Source organism: Bemisia tabaci, chromosome 6, assembly GCF_918797505.1.
Source record: "Bemisia tabaci chromosome 6, PGI_BMITA_v3".
In the NCBI taxonomy this organism is placed as follows: Eukaryota; Metazoa; Arthropoda; class Insecta; order Hemiptera; family Aleyrodidae; genus Bemisia; species Bemisia tabaci.
In genome coordinates, this window is record NC_092798.1 from 20,118,032 (window position 1) to 20,133,862 (window position 15,831).

General features: G+C 36.0%; 3 protein-coding genes across 7 annotated transcripts; 2 read left to right on the forward strand and 1 right to left on the reverse strand.

The window, feature by feature from the left end:
- Positions 1-230: 230 nt before the first annotated feature.
- Positions 231-2,553, forward strand: LOC109041168 (uncharacterized). Of its 2 annotated transcripts, XR_011900017.1 has the most exons (3): positions 231-369; positions 578-802; positions 1,408-2,553. XR_011900017.1 is itself a non-coding variant. In XM_072301341.1 (2 exons), exons 1-2 carry the CDS (start codon positions 348-350, stop codon positions 748-750), a joined length of 195 nt encoding a protein of 64 aa, XP_072157442.1. In that variant the 5' UTR covers positions 231-347; the 3' UTR covers positions 751-2,553. The 2 variants fall into 2 exon arrangements, 1 of the variants encoding a protein (XP_072157442.1); XM_072301341.1 differs by having other exon boundaries at positions 578-2,553.
- LOC109041155 (ataxin-10) lies at positions 243-15,560 on the reverse strand. Of its 4 annotated transcripts, none has more exons than XM_072301333.1 (8): positions 15,255-15,560; positions 13,172-13,686; positions 12,440-12,601; positions 11,049-11,425; positions 9,630-9,814; positions 8,715-8,778; positions 7,372-7,588; positions 243-1,534 (listed from the first exon to the last, which is right to left on the reverse strand). In XM_072301333.1, the coding sequence occupies exons 1-7, from the start codon at positions 15,261-15,263 to the stop codon at positions 7,398-7,400; spliced, it is 1,503 nt and encodes a 500-aa protein (XP_072157434.1). In that variant the 5' UTR covers positions 15,264-15,560; the 3' UTR covers positions 243-1,534; positions 7,372-7,397. The 4 variants fall into 4 exon arrangements, with proteins under 4 accessions (XP_072157434.1, XP_018912933.2, XP_018912925.2 ...); XM_019057388.2 differs by lacking the exon at positions 243-1,534 and adding an exon at positions 3,331-4,210; XM_019057380.2 differs by lacking the exon at positions 243-1,534 and adding an exon at positions 4,257-6,724.
- Positions 4,024-4,757, forward strand: LOC109041176 (uncharacterized). The gene is made up of 2 exons (XM_019057413.2): positions 4,024-4,267; positions 4,549-4,757. The coding sequence occupies exons 1-2, from the start codon at positions 4,024-4,026 to the stop codon at positions 4,755-4,757; spliced, it is 453 nt and encodes a 150-aa protein (XP_018912958.2).
- Positions 15,561-15,831: the final 271 nt, after the last annotated feature.

Genomic DNA, 15,831 nt, shown 5'->3' on the forward strand with positions numbered 1-15,831 from the left:
ACTCATTTTTCATTTGTAGAATGAGTATCTTATTCTGTCAATGATGAGGTATGCTAATCCAAATGTCTGACTGTTTACATATCTTTGTTTTCATTATTTGTAGAATCTACCATCGTGCAAACAAATCAAACCGACATTTATGTAGATACTACTTGACCTTACCGACAGTGATGGCAACATTCAAAAAGACACATAAGTAAAAAAAAAGTACCTATGTGCCTAATCAAGAAAAATCAAAAATTGAATTAAAAAAACTGTGTTGAAAATGAGCACCGTAACATTGTGGCAAAAACTCCCTAAAACGTCTCAGAACCATCTTAAAAAAAAAATCTTTGCTAGGAAAAAATATGAATTGTGGGTTTTTGTTCAGTAAGTATGCTCTCTTTTTTTACCAACTTCAGTTCCTTATACAGAAATTGCTTTGTTTGATTTTTAGTAATTTACAATTTTTTTAAATTTTTTTTCTCTAATCTAAAGTTTGATGATGAGCTGTTTATCAGGGCATTTTTTCTAAATTTTATGTATTCTTAACACCTGTACGCTTATTTTACGATACATTTTTTTTTTTTTTCCGCAGGCAAAAAGCAGAAGCAAGATGGGAAGATTACTTCTTTCTTTGCTAAATTTGCAAAGAAGCAGTTATCTGATACTGGTGAAACGTCTAATTCTAGTCAAGAAAAAGAGTCTAGTCAAATAATAGGGTCAAACAAGAACCAGGAAAAGGGGTCCGACACAGTTCAGGATAAATAATCTACTATTGCTAGTCAGAAAAAGAAATCAAGCACCGGTCAGCCAAGTAAAGGTTTGTTGCAGACTTTCTCAAACTACTACAGACTATTTTTTTTATTTTTCGGGAGCTCTGTTGCATCTCAAATTTTATACTCAGAAAAAAATGAGTATTTGGCACTATATGGAAACTTTATGCGTACAACCACTTCTGAGGTCAGTCCAGAATTACCAGGTAAAAAAAACGAAAATTTTGTAAAAATTCCTTTAAAGGTCTTGAATTTTTGGCATGTTGAATAGGATGCAATTTATAGGTGTTGGCTCTTTGAAAGAACCCAAACAATACGTAATTTTTTAAACGATAAAGTACTTAATTTTTTTTACCGAGCAGAGAAAGTGTTTGGATTTCAGATGTCACCTTGGAATTAGGAATAATAACAGTTCGGAATCTTTGAATTTGCTGAATTTTGCATTTAATTTTTTTTTAATGCAGATAAATAGAGCAATGTAACTTGCTAATAGACATCTCTACTGCACATTATGCCATTTTTTCTTTTGCCCTTCACCATTGTTAAGTTTAATTACACATCCCTATGTGCGTGTCTTTGTCTTCCTGCATTCATGCATTTTTCAGTTATAGTTATATGCATCTTTTGTAATCAGTTTCCTTTCATGTTTCAGGTCAACAAGGTAAGCTCCGAAAAGATCCGGATCGGTTTCAATTGATCTGGTTAGAGATGTCCACATTCTACAGTTGGCTGAGGCGTAAACATGGCAAAAACGCAGATGGTAGTGATATTGCATACTGCTGTAAGTGTAAAAAGGACTTGGTAAGTCATAAATCCGCGTTGGAACTTCACGCAACACAAAAAACGCATAATGCAAAATGCACGGAAAACCTGAGGCAAATCATGTAGTCAAAGAATTCTTCGGAGCTACTGACCAGGTAAAAAGAGCCGAGTTAAAGTCGTCAGCTTTGCTTACTGTTAAAAACCTCCTATATACTTTAATGGATGAAATGACGCCTCTACTCCAAAATATAGTAATCTGCAGTTTAAGGACGAGCATGTGGAAGGGCCGTTGTTACCTGAATGTTCCAACCCACAATATAAATCAGTGCAGATAGGGAACTTTAACATCACGGCTGCACACAAGGCGGAATCATTTTGTTTTCTAAAACAGAGGAAAGTTGTTTGCGTTGAAAATATTTGTTGGAACGAAAAATTGAGTAGCATGGTTGTCATTGGCAGGGAACTTTCGGGAGCAGAAGATTTCTTTGAGATTCCTTGAAAAAGTTCTTTGCTAAATATTTTCAAGGTCTCACGATCGAGGAGGTCCTCTTTGAAAACATGGTTACTCAGTGACATTTCATTTAAAATGATGGCTGTTCCATACGAATCATCTGATTTTATCATGTACCCTTTGCTTCATTGTCAAATCTGAAATTTGTTGATAGAATTTCTTGTGCATTGTTTACCTAATTCCTTTCACATTCAGCTGTAGGATTAGCTGCATAATTTGATGGGTTTTGGGTACTTGGAGTTTTTCTCAGTAGCTGTTGCTATTAATCTGTCAATTGTCAAGTTCGGTATGCCGCTCATTCTTTTGATAATGCGCAAAGCATTTTATGAACTAAATTTGAGACACACATATCCCTGCAGATCTATCAAATTATTACGATAATTTCATTTTTTAATGTGAAACTGTTAAATATTATGTAGCAGTTGGTAGCATGTACGAGTGGTGATATTGTCGCTACTTAGGTGTCACAGCCTGCAGGGCAAGCTTGTATCTTTTATCAATATACTCTGTCGTTATGTCACGCAACTCTCGTGCACTTCTCTTTTCCATCATCCTTAGTTTTAGGATATAACAAATGGCGACGAGCTTTTCTTCCCATTTATTTCAGAATTCGGAACTCTTTCTCTTTAACGTGTTTTCGCGTTAACGGTCGCGTTTTTCTCGCGCTATCGCTCGACCCCGTGAAGTGTGCATCGCATCATGCCGGATGGTGAATCAGATCCTCCTCAACCTCAAGGCCTCGAAGCTAAACTCGCCCAACTAACTGACTTGGTCCTACAGCTTGCCGCTTCCCAATCTTCTCCGACGGTCCAATCCGCCTCCCGGTTCTTTTTTTGAAGCTTTCTCTCCAACGTCTCATGAACAGATAGAGGATTACTTCGACAGGTTCGAACTCAAATTGAACTTATGCCATGTGCCTAAAACTCAATGGGCAAACCAGGTTCGGGTGCACATGGGCCCCGAGTTAAATAACATATTTCATGCAATAGAATCTCTCAGTTCTCTTTCAACAAAGAGTACATTACGGGAATGTAAGCAAGTGTTTTGCAAGAAATTTATATTATTTTTAAATTTTTGGATATTTTACATTTTAAATTGTTCCTCTCTTTTAAAGCTCAGGCTTTCTTACTCTATCACTTAAATGTGTATTGTTTCATGTCCCAAGATTTGAGCAACCTCAAAAAGTGCTTGAAATCAATTTTGAAATTTACTCTTAAAAAATGTAAATTGTGCTTGTTTGTCACCTAGGCAATTTTTTAAAAAGATCTTTGTCTAAAAGAAGATGAAAAAAAGAGGACTTCCTTTATTTTATTCATCAGAAAAGAAACCTGGAGTGTCCAATTTATATGTGACTTTGTTTTAATATTTTATGACACTTCATAACTTATCAACAGAACTACTATTTTATAATTTTCTTTTTTTTCACCGAATATAATTGCTTAAAGTCACAGGAAAGTGCCCAAAAAAATGTTTTAAGTGCGTTCTACTATTCCTTTAGAAGCTGCTGGCACCATGTGTTTTCTTTTTCAAACCATGGAACTTAAGGATTGATATTAAAAGGATAGTTAGGTAAGCAACAATATGCTGAGGCCCTTTTATGGATCTGAAATCAAATATAATTTCTAAAGCAATGTATCAACAGGACTCTTCAAAATTTGAGAAGTATTAAGGGTTGTATGAAGGGTATTTTAGAAAGAATAACATGTAGAGGTTTGATGTGAATTCTAATAATATGAACTCAATTTTTTCTTTATTGTTACTTGGTCATGTAGATGTTTGATGTGGATTCTAATAATATGAATTCAAATTTTTCTTTATTGTTACTTCAGTCTTCTCTTCAGCTACTTTGTCTTCAGCTACATCAGTCTTCTCTTGTACCGACAAAGTTGTTTCAACATAACTGTATTTATATCTCTTAAATTGCAGTCTTTGGAGATGAGTCTAAATCTAAATGGGTTTTGCCATAACTAAGCATCTACTACAGCTTCAATCACGATGGAAGACCAGCATACAAGCAAGGAAGCACTCTTTGCTGTTGTACTTTTCCCAGGAAAGGAAGGCGCAGATGACGCAACAAGTGAAGTGCCACAAACATGGGTCATTTCCGAAAATGGTCAAAACATCTGCCTTTGGCCAATGAACACGAAAAATGTCTCCCATAACATCGAAACTTGTACACCACCTTCAGACCGTTTCAAATGGAAAAAATACAAAGTTAAGAAACTGCGTGAGAATATTGGTAAGTTTATTTCTAACATAACAAAGTGGAGAAATGGTGCTGGGTTCACACCATTTTATGACTTCCAAACCAAATGATGATTGCAGTGAATATACTCTTAAGTGTTAGTAGCTTAGGAAAGGAGCATATTAATGATGATGTTACGTTTGGTGTCAGACTCTAAATAGGTCCTCAAGTGTATGTAAAAGAAGGACAAAATTTAGTTTTACCGTTTGTCTTCCTATCACTAAATTTGTTTTTTTCTCCTCCGTATTCTCCTTTATCATTTTATGTGTTTACAGAAGGATATGAAAATGCCGAGTTAATGGAAAAAAATGCAAGAGATGGAAAAGATTCCCATCTGAGTGAGATAAGCCCATCACCCACGAAACAGGCCAGGAGAGCTAAAGCAGTGTTCTCTCCAACCTTATCGGCTAAAAAGCACCTACGTTTCTCTCCGAAGAGAAAGCCTCAGGATAAAAGTCAGTATGATAAGTTGTACTTTTTCTGAAGGGCAGGGGAATGTGTTGACGAAGTCCAATAATCTCAAATATTGCAATTAGTTTTTTTTTAGATACCTTAGTAGTTTTTATTGAGATACATTTTTTTTACGTAGATGAATAGCCAAAAGAAAATTACTTGAGATACCTACTAATCAGCCTCAGGAAAATACTGCTTTTAATGGTTTAGAAAATTTCAATTAAATTGTTGATGGGACATTTTGATCAATCAGTGAAAGATACATTTCAGTTCCCCCTTTTTATTTCATTTTCTCAAACATGTCTGAGACATTGACTTCGAGGCTTTGCTTCTTATTCCAAGAATTGTGTTGAGGAGTAAATATATTTACCAATGATGGCTCATAAAGATGAACTAGAGCATTGTTATAGCGTACTTGGCAGCAATGTAGAGGCAGGGGACTCTAGCCCTTGTCAGGCGTGAAGCCCTGATGGGCATCTTTGTGATTATATAATATATATATATTCGTTAGTGAACAGCAAGCAGCCGGGTTCTTTGTTCCTCCTTTTCCTACGGCCTTTTGGCCGCCTTATCAGTGGCGACGAGGATTTAAACAATCTTTTCAGAATCTTCGTAAGCATGGACGCTGACCAGTTTCAAAAGTTCCTGGACGTCGTCAAAGAATCCTTGAAAACCCAGACTTCATCCTCGCACACGGCGCCGGCACAACCTCTCATCCTGAACTTCGAGCTGTACGCACGGAATAACGAAAAATTCTCGCAGTATCGAGAGCGTTTCGAAAACTATGCTTCAGATCGAGGTATCACCGATAAAACGGTAAGAAAGAAAATTTTCCTAAATTGCATAGGTAGTGAAACATATCAAATCCTTAAAGATATCTCTGCACCTAGTAGCCTGGATGACTTAACCTATGACCAAATAGTTGAGAAACTCGAAAAGCATTTATGCCCTCCTCCTAATTATCTTCTAGAGCAGCATCGTTTCCTTTCTCGTATGCAGAATGAGTCAGAGTCAATTAGTGACTATGTCGCCTCCCTCAGGAAATTTCTGCCAAACTGCAACTTCAAATGATTTTGTGGGCTGTCAATCTCAGACACTTTCCTTCGAGCGCAATTTATCCGGGGAATACGAATTCAGTCAATTAGAGAGAAACTGTTATTAGAAAATAACCTCACATTTCAAAAATCCGTCGATAAGGCACTTTCTCTTGAAGCGTCTTATCGTGATAACCTTGAAATTAAAAATGGGTTCACATCAGACACAGCTGATAAGGACATTAATAAGGTTTCATATTCCAGATCCAGGTACCGTGATTGCACATCTTCGCCAAAAAAATCTAGGAATCACAGTTCTTCTAAGCGCAGGTCATCATCTGCATACAGCAGGAACTCTTATCGCCGGAATGACAATGTTCATACAAAGCGTCGATCCAGGGTAGACTTCCATGAGTTGGAAATCGCTGACAGGTGTATCAAGTGTGGGAAAAATAATCATTCTACTGACTCCTGCAGGACAATTTGGTCCAAACTAAAGTGTTCATCTTGCAACAAGCGCGGGCATGTAAGTACAGTATGTATCTCAACTCTTGTGCGTCAATTGAAAAACTCAAAAGTCAACCACATATTCAATGAAGAATTGCCTTCAGATGTAACAGACTTCAACTCAGAATCAGATTGTAACTTTTTGTCAGAAGTGGATGCCTTAAGTGCCTCAGTTAATCTTACAGATAGCCTTATGAATTCAGAGCGCTACTGCGCAGAAGTACTCATAGAGGGGGAAAAGTCCTGTTTTGAAGTCGATTCCGGTTGTGGGTTTACGCTCCTACCAGAAAATTACTTTCTTCAATTGAATTTGAATGTAAAACTTGAGCGCGCACCACAGAATTTCAAATCCTATGATGGTGGCCTCATTGTTCCGTTGGGTTGCGCTAAAGTCTCAGTTACGTTTAACGATATCACTGCCATCTTCCACTTAATATTGTGCCATCTCATCTCTCACCTATATTAGGGCGGATATGGATTAGACAACTAAGAATTAATCTGAATGATCTTGATAGTAACAAGAAATCACATCGTAGAATTAGTATTAGTTCACCCTCAGTCAATCGAATCACAGTTGCAGATATCATGCAAGATTTTCCTCAAATATGTGAACAAAAAGTGGGGAAAATTCCCGGGGTCAAATGTAACCTCCCTCTAAAACCAAGCGGTAAACCTAAATTTCAAAAGCACAGGGATCCACCTTTCGCTCTTTCGATAGAGAAGGAGTTAGCTACCCTCGAGAAGGGTACTTGGCAGCACAGTAGAGGCAGGGAACTTCAGCCCTTGTCAGGTGTGAAGCCCTGATGGGCATCTTTGTGGTTATGTAATATATATTCGGATAGTGAACAGCAAGCAGCCGGGTTCTTTGTTCCTCCCTTTTCCTACGGCCTTTTGGCCACCTTTTCAGAGGATAAAATCCATATTTGTTTTCTACTAATGTTACAAAAAAATTAAAGGGCTGTAAATCATGATGTATTCATTTGGATCCCTCCAAATATGACTAGATGAAGCACATTTTCTCTGAACAATCATAACTTATAATAGAGAACCTTTAACATTTTTGTCCTCAACTGCCTTAAAGATCACATAATTTCTTTTACTTACAGTCCAACGAAGAACTTTAATATTTGTCATGAGTCCATATGGCTGAAATATTCAACGGCATTTTGCAAGTTGGACTCATCTTTTCCTGCGCTACCAGTCAACTCTTCAAAATCTTCTGACAGCTGAGCCATTTTCTTCAAGTTTCCAATGTACCTCTGATTGGATTCGTTTTCATCACAAAAATTTCTGATGGCTAGAATGCTCCATTCCTTGATAACTGATTGTTTTTATTAAGGAAAATCAAAATCAAAATTAGGGACGGCAGGTTTTATGGTTAACATCCTTCAGGCCTATTGAATACATTGACTAATGAGTCAGTACAGGAATAAGAGGGTTGTTATGAAATATAACAATTCTTCAACCTCTGTATTATGAGAATTCAGCACAGTGCCTGGTACAGATTTTGATATAATTTCAATCCTATTTGAGACTCAGGAGCTCAAAGCACGATATACATTATTTTGTGTTTTAGGAAGGTTTCAATCTTTCAATATGCAGTTGATTTTGTCTTGCCGTTTTATTTGTATTTGAAAAGTTCATTGGATAATTTTTAGCGTCATATTTATCATCAAATCCATGCACAATCACTGTGTGTGTAAATCATTATTTTCATTGTGGCACATGGAGGTCATCAATGCAATCATGGTATTATAAAAGAGAAAAAGAATCACAAGAATAATGAAATCTTAGAGAAAGATGGGAGCTTTTGGAGGTATGGAATATTGGCAACAATACTGCCGTGCTAAGGAAAAATGCTGTATGAGCCTTCAAGAGTTGCCAAATTTCCTTTGACAAAATGCTAATTCCGACGAAAACTTGTGCATATTTTGCTCTCAATGATTCACAGAATTTCATTTGCAATCAAATCTACAGTATCTGAAAATTTCAAAGAAAAATATTCATAGCTCTGCCGCAAAAATTAACATTTCATCGGAGAAAATGCAGCAACCCTCGAATGTTCTTACGGCGTTTATCTTTAGCATGGCAGAATAGGAGAGGCATGGTAAAAGAAGAAAACACAGAAATCGTCAGATTTTAGAGAGAGATAAAGAAACATTGATGGAAAAGAGAAATAGAACAAATGGACCATGAAATGTGGTGGGTGAGGACAGTTGGTCCATCTAAAATACACACAGACCATCAACCTAAGAATTGTGTAACATACGCTCTGACTGATTATAAAAGCGTCTTGCTAATCTGTAAGTGCTAGCATAGGTATTATATCAAAATATGCCTAAATCATTAACATTAAAAAGGGTGCAGATAAAACTACACAAACAACTTCAAGTATAGTAAGATAAAATACCAGTTTCAATGTTCATATGATGCATTAAAAAGGATACAAGGATTGCGACCATCATAGCAGGTGCTTTCCAAAATGATTTCTATGCCTTTGTTCTCCCGAACCTAAAAAAAAAGTAAGAAAAAAAAATTGAGTGTAACTGCCAAGCATCTTCGTATTTTCAGTTTTGTATAGTGTTTGTTGAGCGTTTGATATCAAAGTAATCAGTGCTTCTCTTGTTCCTGGTATTTTTTGGTTGCGTTTGGTACATACTTTTAGCTCCAAGCCATCCGTGAAATTTTTAAACCGCTTGCGATAAACAATAAAAAACAATGAGGTGTGAATAAAATGCTCAAGACGCTTCATAGTACACTTAGATGAGGAAAATTAAAAGAGTGGCCTTTGGTTGGTCCATGGCAGGCTGGCTGAGACAGTAAAACAAAGTCTTTCGGACAAATTAAGTAAATACACCCAACACATCAGTTTTTGATGTTGACGCATTTTGTGGACTGAAAATAATTTTGCGTATTTCATAGATGAAATATCAGATAAATGGAGTGAAGTGGTGAAGTTTGATTGACTTGCCATCACCAAGATGATTCAAGACTTTTAGTTCCACGAAAGGTCGGTATAAATGAACAAATGAATGAATGAATAAAAAATAAATGAACACATAGAAAGAATGTTACAACAGGGTTGGATTTCTGATTGCTATGGTACATATGAGTCATTGAAAGATAATTGAAAATATCTATTACAGACATTATAGGTCTACGACCATTGAATTGTACAATCATCAATACGTAAGTTTCTGATAATTAAATAATTTAGATTAGATAATTAGGCCTAGATGGGGTTCCCCTGATTTTTGTTTCCAGCTCATTTATGTTACAGTATTTTTTTATAGAAAAAAATTCCAAGTAGGAACTAAGAGGTCATGCGAGCAAAAGAAATTACAGATTCAACCTATACTTACAAAATCTTGATTTCCTTTGTTTCTGTACATAAGATTACCAACTAAACGGATCATGTCAGCCTTTAGGCCATAGGTGATACTAGCCTCCAGTTGAGGCCTTTCCCTAATGACATCATCAACTTTCTTAACAGCAGAGACATTGGAGGAGGGATCACAGCTTGCACTATGCAGAGCTCTCAGCAAATCTGTAAAAGAAAGGCGCACATTGATTTCCAAAAGAGATTTCATATAATAAGTCATTGCTTGAATTTGATATGATTTTAATATTTTGCAAGTATATTGAAACCAAACACACAATCGTTCAGTGTCTGAGTGTTCTGGTGGGAATTTTCAAGATAACTGCATAGTTACTGTAGGTCCTAAAATAGAAAAAAAAAGGAACAAAAAGAAAGAGAAGTGCAAAATTTTCCTCATGTTTAAGAGTTTTTGTTAATTGGGTAAAAAGTACAAATAGGCTGAAAATTGACATTTCTTTCATACACTGCAACCTTAGTCTTGGAACTTGAGTCTGTTTTTCCCAAAAGCCGGGAAACATTTGAAAATTAAGGTTCATTAGGAGAAAATGTTGGAAAAATTAAAAAACTTACCATTCAGATTTTTTTGAGGCTAGAGGAATGTTAAAGCTAAGGAAAAATTAGGATGGAATTTTTATGGAAAACTGGGAGAATTTTAAAACTTTTCGAAGCATTCGAAACATTACGACACTTTCCAAACTTTTTTAACAGCAAAGAAAAGTCAAAAGTTTGTCGGAAAATTTGGAAAATTTAATGACAAAGTAATAGAAATTAGGCAAGTTCAAGTGCTTCCACAAATTTAGGAAGATTCTACAATTTTTGGAGAAATTTAAAATGTTCTCAAAATTTTCTAATTTTTTCTTTAAAACTGGGGCAGTGAAGAAACTTTTTGAAATTTTTAGAAACTTTTGGAATAACAAAATCGAAATATTCTGATTAGGTAAAAAAGAAAGCACCTTGTACGCAGTATTTCTAACTTTTCAGAAGTTTCCTGAATAGTACTTGCATTCCATGACTAGGCATTCTCTGCACATCCATGCCATGACACTTGGTTGATTCAATAATTTAACAAGTGATTCATTAGGATGGAGCTAAAATATATACAAAATCTAAATTTTCTCACAAAATTGCTGAGCTTTTATTTCACAAAAAAAAAAAAACCTAATAAAGGGCGCAGCAAAATTATTCAATTTTTGCTTTGACGTATGTATGTAAGGGATCTACTAGTCTTCAATACTGACCTGACTCCTCATTTTCCCCTTTTAGATACATTTTGGGCTAATTTCATTCCCTGCATTTAATACTGGTTGTAAGTAAAATGCCTATCACCAGTGTTTGCATTGATAAAAGTTACTAAATTAGGTAAGTACATGGAAATAAGAAGGTAAAATAATAACACACTTACATACGCTATTAATAAGAAGTGATTTACTACTCTGCGCTTGATGCATAGAATTTGGATCTGAAGATATTTTGCAAAGAATTTTCAGCAAATTCACAACTTCCAAAGGATCAACATCTCTACGTCCCTTTGAGGTGGTGACAAGGATGAAATCTGAGTTTTTATTGAACTCTTTGATGAGAGCGATGATGGTATCATTTGATAAAGAAATATCGTTGACATCTTTTTCCTGTTCTGGTTTTTTATCGCTCACTCTTGAGTCATCGTCAAGAATACGTGCTATCAATTCTATCAGAGTGCATTTATCCACAGACGATAGATTAGAAAAAATAGCCTTAAAATCACTTCCATTCTTTACCAAATGTTCAAAGAAAATATACCTGGGAAGAGGAAATAAACCATCAAATAGCAGGGCATATTGTAACATATTAGAAAAAAAGACATACAGACATTGCTGAAAGGAATTTTTAGCTAAAAAGAGGGAGTAAGAGCAACTTTAATTAAAAGTAGACAATTACCTGAGCATCATCATTCAAGTATTAATGATTTTGCCAACCAGCATTAAATCTCAGTATGAAACTGGTGTAGAAAGGAAAAGCCCATCAGAGCACATATTTTCTCGAGAGAGATTTCTGCTGTTTGGTGCAACACAAATTACAACCAATCAGGGAGGCAACTGCAGATGGGTTCGGGTCTAATTTGGCCCATCATCAGGGCTAGCACAGCCCAGCATAATCTTACTATCTGATGCCAATCAAACCTGGGTACATAGCAGTTATTGAGAGGTATCAAAGGTGGATAGAAATCAATAAAATCCCGTGATTCCATTTGAGGAACTGATTCTGCCAGATGTGCCTTAGTTGTTAGTGGCTGAAAGGAAGCTAGCCGACCAAAACCTGGCTATAACTGGAATACTCTTACACTTGAGACTGATTGAAAAACGTTAGCTACAGGCATAAAGCTGAGTGTATTTTATTGGCCAAAGGGAACCAACAAAAAGTAAAATACGCCTAGTAGGTTGAACACAAGTGTAATAATTTTTAGCAGACCAATAGAAATAAATACTGAACAGTCAATTTGGTGATGAAACCCTATTGGATAAAATAGTTGTGGGCAGCGTTCAGGAAAGGACCTCCATTAAGAGCAAAACCTCAGGAAAATACTCACATTATAAAAGACCAGCCAATGCAGATGGCTAATTTTTGGCACTATCGTTTGAGAGGAAAATGTTGCCACATAGACGGAGGCTATTTATTAATAGCGGTAATAGATGGCTGGCTGGTAAAGCTTGGCGGAACACAGACAGTTCTTTGAAAAGAATTATGAAGGGCTAGGCTTCCGCCAACTGTGAGAAAGAAAGAAAAGACGAAAGATATGGATTTTAAGACACGTACCAAAATTCTGTGTTAGCTGTTCGCAAAGTATTAATTCCTGCAGATATGATTTGCATATTGCTCAGGATTCTTTCTTGAAGAGAGGAACAGCCAATAAAAGTGTAATAAGTAATTGCTCCAATGACTTCTTGAAGACGTCGTTCCGGGTGAGGCAAAAGAATTCTGTGGGAATTAAAATTATTTTTCATTGGTAGATAGGAAAATTATGTTGTGAAGGTTTAAACTGATACTAAGCCGAAGGACGAGAAACATTAAACTTTGACTTCATTTTACAATTAAGAAGTTAAGAACTACAGTTTCTGACTCATTTTACAAACAATATACACGCTATTGGTTCCCCTAAGCAGACAGGTGCTTTTTTGGATGAGCCAGAAATAGTAGTTCCTAATTGTAAAATGTGGGTCAAGTTTTTCCCTGGTTAGGGTAATTTTGTTTCTTTTCTCTAACAGTAGCCACTCTATGACACGTTACAGCGTTTGTTATTTTGGGACGGTATCTGATTCAAGCATAGCGTGATAGGTAAATTATTTTTCCTTGAGCAATTTAAAGAATTTATAACTTGGTCAAGGATGCTAGAGACATGTTTTTTAGGATTAGATCACTCTTGCAGGTGTGACAAGACTCGGCGAATTGTGAATTGTCAGCATCTAATAACTCCTCCCTGAGTATTTTAATAATAAATACTTTAAAAAATGTATCATCAAAAAATACTGAACAGAAATACACACTCACTCGAATAAAGTTTCTGCTTGCTGCCAAAGAATAAGTTGAGATTCAGGAGATTGGACAATAGCATTAGCTAAGAATTGCAATACTAAGACTATGAATGAAATGACTTCGTCTTTTAATTCTGGTGATGATTCTAATCTGTCTTCCATCAACGCAAAATTTAGAGTATTTTCTTTAGTGTTATCTCCATTTTTTTCACTCATGGATGTATTGGAACATTTTGGGCGACTAGACTGGTGTCCTTCTGCCTCCTTGGGGACGACTGGCACTATTTGCTGACTTGAAAAATCATCTTCGTTAGAGGAAGTCAGCTTGATTTTGGCGACTTTGCTGATAATCCCAACAGAGTGGCGTATTATAGCAGGATTAGCAGCAATCTTTTCTCGAAAATTTTGGTCTGTGCACTTTGAGCGTAGTTCCTTAAAAAATTCAGTCATTGTACCAATTGATGACTCCAAATTATCAATTCTGTTCCATTCTTCTAATTTTATTGCAATCAATGAGATGTTGGATGTTTCCTGAAAAAAAACAAGGAAAATAAGCAAATTTGAAGCACTGGATGCAGATAGGCCACATTTCCATTGCGGTGTCTTAGAATCTCTATCATTACGTTTCATCCATCATGATTACAGTGAATGTATTTAATCGTTGAAACTTTTACTGAATAGGTACATTCCTTGTGATTCTACAATGCTCCAAATGAAGGATTTCAGAAAATTCACCCTATTGTTTTATCCTTAAAATATAAATTAGCGGTGGAGATTCTGAAACATTGCAACCTGTTGAAAAAACACAGTTGGTATTTACAGAGTTTTTATTTAACATTTTTTTACTAGAATTTTACCGCGCATAAATTTTACTTAAAAAATTATCCAATCAGAGTTTTCTGAAACAAACATTTTTTTACTTAAAAAATTATCTAATCAGAGTTTTTTGAAGCAAACATTTAAATAGTCTATAAAATAAGTTGTCTTTTTGATAATTGAAATTGATTGAGTTTTCTTGACAGCTATTGCTATGTAATAGGATGAAAATAGAATTTGCTCGGAAGTGTCCTATAGATGATAAAAAAAATCGGAGGAAAACAGAACTTGGTCATATCGCACCGAAGCCAAAGAGGTGCCCTGGCTTAGTTGCTGCTCCAGGCCAGCATGGTTTCAGGGTGTCCCTACTAGAAAGAATTATTACTAGGCTCATTTTCATCTCAATGTCTACTGATCACATGTGCCATAAGCTTCTGGGCAGTCATTCAACTCTGGAAGCAAGTTCTTCAGATCAGGACAATATTACTTGACTCCTTCATCTGGGATATTTTCATTTGTATATTGCCCTACCAGCAATAGGAGGGGGTTATGAACTGTTCAGAGGGAATATGATTATCAAATTCTTTATTGTTTGTCACTAAAAGTTCAGATTTTATAACATCTATTAATGGGACTGCATTTTGCAATTTGGAGCTATAAAGTCTGGCTCATCCGAAAAAGCACTTATGCGCATAGGGAGACTAGTGGCACATACGTTGTTTATTAAACCGGGCTAGAATTTGTAATTCCAAGTTGCAAGGTGTAGTCCACTTAAGCTGAGACTAAAGCCACTGCGTCAAACTAAAGACTGTGCTATTTGGGCAGCGGGGCCAATCCTAATGAAAGATTTCTATTTTATTTTGTTAGGTTGTTTTAGATTTACTACTCCCACCACACAATAGGCTTCTTTCGGCAAGTATTCTTGCAGTGATTGCACACTGTTTTTTGTTAAACTTTTCATTGAATAAATCTACCTATCTATCTATCCATTTATATATGCGCTAGCAGAAGTTTCCTAAAAACCCTAACCACCACTTTCTCCGTATTTAAGATCATTCAACACCCTAATAAGAACAGAATAATCTGGCACCTTGATTGCATGGCTAGATGATAACATAATAAAATAAACCCTCTGGAGTTGAGCGATCATTTGCGCTGCTATGATCGAAGACCACAAGCATGCAACAAGCGCAATCCTATGCTATTATGCCATATTAGCGAGCTTTAGAGTCGATCAATGCTGATAGCTTTGTAAATCAATTAGAATAGTGAAAGTATGATACCTGATGCATGATTTAATTGTTTGAGCAAGAAGAACAACCAAGGAGAGGGTGAAAGAGTACAATAACAACACAGAGGCCGATGGTCCCGACTTGGAGATGATGTAGATTCCAGAACTTGAGATTGTTTCAGTATTAACGTATCATGGTCTTTCGAATTGACAGAAGAAAAATTCGGAATAAGACACATTAAATTTTGGAGAACGCCCGTTGTTATTCAAAAAGGGAAAAGCGGCAAGCGAAAGCCGATTGAAGATTGATGTGTGCCGTGCTCCACGCGGTGTTTCAATGGTGTTTACATTATTATCATATTATCACTCTTTGTACGCACTCGGATATATGTTGCCAAATTAATTTGATAAATAATTACATTTTGCTGCAAATTTACAAGAAACTATTATTAAGTTTATAAGAGCGGCAACCTTTACATTGACACCAACCTTTGATAAACGATCTGTCTCCGATAAAGTGCAAGCCATGTAAAAACCATGCAACCTGAAGACTTCGCACCATTATAATAACGTTAAAAATAATTTCAGGATCGTTTCAAAATGAATAAAGAAGAACAAAACTTTAAAAT